The 6994-nt window shown below is 40.3% G+C and overlaps 1 protein-coding gene across 1 annotated transcript in view; it reads right to left on the minus strand.

The window, feature by feature from the left end:
- Positions 1-475: 475 nt before the first annotated feature.
- The window catches only part of FECH (ferrochelatase), a 40587-nt gene continuing 34068 nt past the window's right edge, over positions 476-6994 (minus strand). Inside the window, exons 8-11 of the mRNA XM_008586094.1 lie at positions 5715-5822; positions 4932-5096; positions 2241-2300; positions 476-1825 (exon numbers count right to left, since the gene is read on the minus strand). Coding sequence (XP_008584316.1) covers positions 1691-1825; positions 2241-2300; positions 4932-5096; positions 5715-5822 — 468 coding nt within the window. The 3' untranslated portion in view covers positions 476-1690. The remainder of the gene's footprint in view (positions 1826-2240; positions 2301-4931; positions 5097-5714; positions 5823-6994) is intronic.

Here is a 6994-nt window from a genome sequence, read left to right on the forward strand (position 1 = left end):
GGATCGCAACCCTCAGTGTCACGCCCGTACGGGACCGGGACCGGCAACGGGATCGCAACCCACGGTGTTGCGCCCGCACTTCGCTCAGCCAGTGAGTGGCCGGTCTGTATATGGGATCCGAACCCTCGGCGGGAGCGCCGCCGCGCTTCCCAAGCGGCGCACTGTAGCAGTGCGCCACCGGGCCAGCCCAAATTTTGATCAGTTTTGATTAAACAGACAGCATGAATCAAACTGGTTAAAACCTCAGTGATGTCCTAACACTTATTAGCAGCAAATCCTGAATATAGCATGAATCAAACTGGTTAAAACCTCAGTGATGTCCTAACACTTATTAGCAGCAAATCCTGACTATAGAAAATCTATGAATCCCCTAATACTTCCACTTTATGAAATGGCTATAAAAAAAAAAGAAATGCTCTTTTGAAGAGCAAAGTTTTAGGGCTTGGGGGAAAGAGAAAGCGATCATTACAGTTTCTTCATGGATCCATCAGAGATCTTTTAATCCATTTAAATTCAAATATAGAAGATCAGATTCTAATCCAACATTATTTCTACATTTTTAGAACAACATTTCACTCACAAATTCAAGGTGGCAATGGCATTAAATATATCCACAGGAAAAGACTGGCATAAAATAAGATAATATGAGAGCATTTGTTGCATTAGAGTGGTTGTTTTTCCTTTTTGTTTTTTCCTAATGTCCTCTTGTATGGCTATATAATTTTTATAATAAAAAATTGTAAGTAACAAAGAATTCAAGGTTACAAAATGTAGTTGGCTTTATAAAATAATTGTTAAATGTGCAGAAAGGAGACATCAGCTAAGATAAAGATGATGCTGGCCCTGGCCGGGAAGGCTTGCTAGGGTCCGGGAGGAGATTTAAAGACAATGCTCGTCATTAGCACTTCCCAGCAGCGCTGTCCTTGGAGACAGAAAGCAGCGGGAACCCCTTCCCTGTGGCACCACTGACTCCTACCAAGGCATGGATAACTAACGCTGGCTTTCTACAAGTTTATTAGCCTTGTGTGCCTGGGGAATCTCAGAGCACTTCTGAAATCTGTACTTGATTCAGTTTTATGGTGAGGAAAGTGAGACCCATGCACAAATGCCAAAACGACAATTGATGGTGGCCTCACTGGCAAAGCAGACATTGTAGGTAACCAAACTACCTCACTGCCATTCTGCAACCCACAGGCTTGGGGAAAGACCAGGTAACGTTTCTCTTTCAAATTACATTTCATATACCCAACTATGTTCATTTAAAGAACTACAACTATATGCATGGAACTGTAAACAGATCTCATTCACAGTGACAGCACACACAGGGGACACTCCATACCCTTTCAGGAGGTTTTTTGGGCAATAAAACCAAAAGCTGTATTTAAAATAGATGTGCATCTCATAAAATAAATTTTTAAAGCTCATTTTTTTAATGTCCTCATGGACATTCCAAACTAGTAACTTCACCCAGACAGAGGGAATATAAATGCTTACTGTACAGGTATATAAAAATAGAAATCCCTCAATAAGGATTTCAGAGTCAGCTCCTCAAGAAATCATGAAATTTGTGCCTAAAGGCTGGCACTTGTACTAATGTGGCTTTGCTCCTTGATCTCTAATGTCCCCCTCCCCATTGGGGGTATCTGAAAGTTGGGCATTTGCCTAATCCCATGTGGTCTTCAGGCGGAGGTCACAGCTGCTGGCTGGTGAAAAAGGATTTAGTCTTCCTGCAGACAGGGTTTACGCAGAGCGGACAGCTCAGCGTCAACTGTGTGGAGCACAGCTCATTAGACTGGATATGCGAGGACACCAAGTCAGCCAGGGCCTGGAGACAGACAAGAACAGTCAGCAGCAGCCAACAGTCCTCCCACCCAACTGCCCAGATAATCAGTCACTCTTGTTTGGGGTTTCTTTGAATCGGAGTTGTGAACCAAATTCTACAATATCTTCCTTTCCTGAGAATCCTCAGCTTACAGAAAGTGAAATCCTCCTACCCCACCCCCCTGAACCTTCTCTCTGAAAAGTAGGTTTTAAATTAGACATAGTTACAAGTGGGTAGAAATAAGAAAATTGGGGGTATCTAAGGAAAAAAGAGTGAGTAGATAAAGAATTCAATTTTACTTTCGTAATTAATTGGAACTCCAAATGTTCTAATATGTGAGAAAAACCAATATTCTGCAAGTTTCTCAGAGGATTACTCTCAGTATGTTCTACTAAAATGGTTGTAACACTGTAGATACCTTAGAGAACAATGGATTTCCATTAAGAGACTCTGCTCTTCTGATGTTTTCAACTCCACACTGAATCAAATGAGAAAAGGGAGGAAAAAACACAGACATTTATTTTCCTTTTGTTCTTTGGTTTTTGTTTTTAAAGCAACTGACAGCTACAAGAAAAATAAATAAACACGCACAGATATACATACACAACCAAAGTCTGACTTCAAGTGTTCATGCATGAAAAATAGTTATTGGGCCAGCTATATATGATTCTATTATCATCAATTGCTCTTCAATTTCTATGTCCTTCCCCCACCCCATTACACCTTTCCACGGATGGTTTGTCTCCAAACAATTTTTGAGGTTATACTTGATAAATTCTCAAGCAATTTAAATCATTATTTTTTTATTTTACTTTTCTAATGCATATTTTTACAGACTGTATCTAAGTAGAATGTTGCTTCATTTAAGTAAATTTTTGTATTGGTTTTGATCCCAAGTACTAAAATACAGTAAATTAATTTATGGACTATAAAATGTATAGTGGACCTAGATTGGATCCAATTCAGAGTTGGGTTTTTAAATATATTCTTACAGAGAAAAATCTGGGAAAAAAATCTGAGGATTATTTCAGTACCACCTCTGCTCCAGTTAGTTATCCCCCAAATAACTATCTAGTTATGATTTACTCAGTTAGTTAGTATCTTCTCTTTCCCTTTCCTGCTGCTAGCTTTTCGCTGCTTTATCTTTTTGATTAGTATTAATATCAGGAGGCTGGTATGGGGAAAATGTTGAGATTTAGCAAACACATAGTTCTCAAACTAAACTTCACACAAAAGTCAGTAACTGTGGAATAACCAGTGTTGGCAAAGGGCATTCTCTGACACTGTGGATGGGAGAGCCAACAGATACATCTCTAGAGAGCAATCCAGGAAAATATGTATCAATATCGAAATGCCATTTCTAAGAATTTCTCCTAAGAAAATAATTGGAAAAATGAAACACAAAATATTTATTACAGAGTGGTGTATGATAGTAAAAAATTAGAAATATCTTAAATGAATACAAATCAGGGATCTGTTACAAATAAGTATATGGATTTAATTATATTTATTGATCTGGATTGATAATATATCCTTAAGAAAGAAAAAAAAAGGAGATTACAAAACAGAATAAGATACCATTTTTGTTAAATGTGTAGGAGAATACCATTTTTATTAAAATATACACATTTAGAAGAAAAAAGCGACCAATTTTCTTCAAAATATTAACAGATGTTATCTCTGAGGAGTAAGATTGTGAGTGTATTCTACTTTCTATGTTATACTTCTCTGAACTGTCTGAGATCTTTATTATTTTTGTTACCAAAAAACAATAATTCCTATTTTGGAAAAAATCCAAATAGCTTTTTAAAGTAAGTTAGTTGTTTTACACATACTATATTCTCCCATCAAAATAATGAAATAAATTGTAGCTAGATGCTTTTCCTTACTCCTTATATGGAATAATTTATTAGTCACTAATAATCCATTTGATTACTAAAGAATAACCTTGGTTTAGTAATACGAATAAATGTGAATTGTCATTCAATAGACAAAACTGCATTTTTCAAACACCCTGGTATAAACCACACTTTCATGGAAGACTTTTTAGCAAGTTCACAATTAGCCAAGGTCATGGTGGGCATCATTAAATGAAATCCACAGACAATGCTGCAACCTCATCTTAGCCAATTACAACTCGCCCACAAATCCTTTATCAGAACTACTGACAAGTAATTTAGGTACTAACTTCAGCTATGTTTGATTGATGACCAGCATGGACATACAAAACCCAGGGGGAGTCAGGTGCTGGCTCATGTTCTGCCCCCACCCTGCCCTGCACCTGCCACCTGGTCCCAAAGAGGGTGAAGTATCCCGCAAGGCCAGGCCGCCAGGAGTTCTGGCAGATGAGAGGGAGGAATGGGCTTCCTGGGTCCCAACGCTTCCACACTTCCCACAAAAACAAAGCTATAAATCAGATGCAGGTTTCAGGCCAGCCTGCAGGAGCCACAAGACAGGTGAACAATAGTTTCTCTCCACCCTGAGTGACAATTCACATCCATCTTACATTGCAAGACACCAAGGATGGTATTTGTCATTTCAATAATCAGATTGATCACAACATGGGAGAAAACAGCTAATTAAGTGAGTGTATGAAGGGCTCAAGGAAATTGCAGCACACACTGCTTCCACGTTCATTCCACGCTCTTCTCTGAAATGATGTCTCCTATACACCTTGAAACCCATGAGAAACAGCAGTGGAATAGCCCAAGAAAAGGACACTATTAGGCAAAGAAAAGGAATTATGGAACAATAAAATTTTTTCCTCAGAATTGGTGAGAAGCACAATTCTTTTTTCTTAAAGAAATGGAGTTGTTATTTCTTTCAAGTGGTACAGTAACCTGAACTAAAAATGATGTTGGCCACAGCGATCCCTGGGCCACCTGGTTTAACAAAGGTACAAATGTCCTCTCCCACTGATGATGTGAAATCAACGTGATGTGTTGAGGTTATTACTCAGATGAAGTATTATTCAGAACAAGGAGGATGGAATACATGCAGACATATATGGTAAACAATATTTTTGAATGATACAATTAAATGGCTGCAGAGAAAGTTCCCTTTGAAAACAAATCATGGTGGGATTAATAAACCAGAGGGGAACATTTACCTCATTGGCTAAAACTTGAGAGTACTCGATATCCAGTTCATACAGCGTTTCAATGTGATCACTGGTAAATGCTATTGGTACCAAAAGGATATTCTTCCTCCCCCTCTGACAAAGCCCTTTGATAGCCTCATCTGTTTGAGGACCCAACCAGGACATTGGACCAACCTACGAGAAAGGAGGATGATTGTGTAAATGGACCATTTCTCCTGACTTGTCTGTAGCACACCCACCACCCCCACCCTGGGCACACACACCTGCCTGTTAAGGGTGACAGCCACCCTTTATCCCTGCTTGAATGGGTTTTGGTATTTCCACATCGAAATTTGAACCCTTCTAAAAATTGGCCCAGGGCCAGCCCGGTGGCGCACTGGAGAGTGCGCCGCTTGGGAGCACAGCAGCGCTCCCACCGAGGGTTCGGATCCCATGTGGAGACCGGTTCCCGCTCAGTAGCTGAGCGCGGTGCGGGCGCAACACCGAGGGTTGCGATCCCGTTACCGGTCAGTAAAAAAAGACCAAAAAAAAGGAAAAAAAAAATGGCCCGATATAAATAAATAACAGCTTCTGTCATTACAACTAAAAATAAAGTATTAAACCAATGGAACTCAACTAGTCACTTGATTTCCCCTTTCTATCTTGCTTACAGAGTTCTTTTTGCCTATGGTGAGCAATCAGGTTTCAAAATGGCCTATGTGAAAGAGCCAAATCTAATCATTTCATAACCAAGTTCTAAAACAGACTTTTTCAAAAGAGCTGACTGCCCACAAATGTGTAGAAGCCACCTACCTTGGACTGCCAAACCAGTCGGTAAGGGTTGGAGTAACTCAGCCTTTCCATGACTTTTTGGACAGTGGCACCTACCTCCTGAGGATAGGGGTCCCCTCTGTTAACCACCTGCAGCAGAGAGACAATGGGTGTTCAGTCTCCAACACTGTGAAGGGCTTTGAGAGCCTCTGACTGTATGGTGACATAGTGTGAGCCCTGCACCAGAGCCCTCCCTTTCTGTCTCTTGCAGTAATGACAATATGATTTGAGCTCAATTGCCAAACTTCCTTGGTTCCATTTCTTCCATTGTACTCAATCATCTCTAAGGTCCCTGAGAAGATGTAAAATTCTGTGTTCCACGTTATTTATTGGAAAATGGCAAGGTCTAACTATGGAGGACAGTTCTCTTTCCCACCCTACCCCCCACCTGAAATAGGGAAATGACACAGACAGCAGGGCAGGAAGAGTCAATGTGGGATGGGAATTTCTACCATGGTAGTCACATGAGCAGTTGATTTTAAAACAGGAATAGAAAGAGTGATGTATGGACATTGTATAGAATTGCTGAATTTATGGCAAACACTAGTGGAATATGAGGAGGAAAGAAGAAACCTACAGCTTCAGATCACAGGCCCCTCAAGAACATGACCTGTGCCTTCTACTTCTTTTTTTCTTCCCATAACAATGGACTGTAAATGCTTTGGGTACAGCAAATGTTTGGTACATGTTCCTGACAGAACAGCTTATTAATGTTTTTGAAAATGTTCAGTTCAAATTTTATTTTAACTGCTTTAATATTTACTTATGTGCTGACTCCTTAACCCCCTTACCCTGCTTTATTTTTTCCTGTAACATCTATGACCTCCTAATCTACCATACTATTTTCTTCTGTATTATGATTATCATCTTTTCCCCCTACTCGCTGAGGACAAAGGTTGTCTGTTTTCTTCATCCTCATATCCTATAAGAGTAGATGGAACGGTGCCTGAAATATAGCAGGTGCTCAATAAATATTGTTGAAATGAAATACTGACGTACTATTTTATAATATTACTAGTGGTTAGTTAAAAAGCCTTCGGGGGCTGGCTGGTTAGCTCACTTGGTTACAGCCTGATTCTTTTTTATTTTTTTCGTGTCCAGCAACGGATCGCAACCCTCAGTGTCGCGCCCGTACCAGACCAGGACCGGCAACGGGATCGCAACCCTCGGTGTTGCGTCCGCACCTCACTCAGCCAGTGAGTGGGAACCGGTCTGTATGTGGGATCCGAACCCTCGGCGGGAGCGCCACCGCGCTCCCAAGC

Source organism: Galeopterus variegatus, unplaced genomic scaffold, assembly GCF_000696425.1.
Source record: "Galeopterus variegatus unplaced genomic scaffold, G_variegatus-3.0.2 Scaffold3826, whole genome shotgun sequence".
NCBI classification, from domain to species: domain Eukaryota; kingdom Metazoa; phylum Chordata; class Mammalia; order Dermoptera; family Cynocephalidae; genus Galeopterus; species Galeopterus variegatus.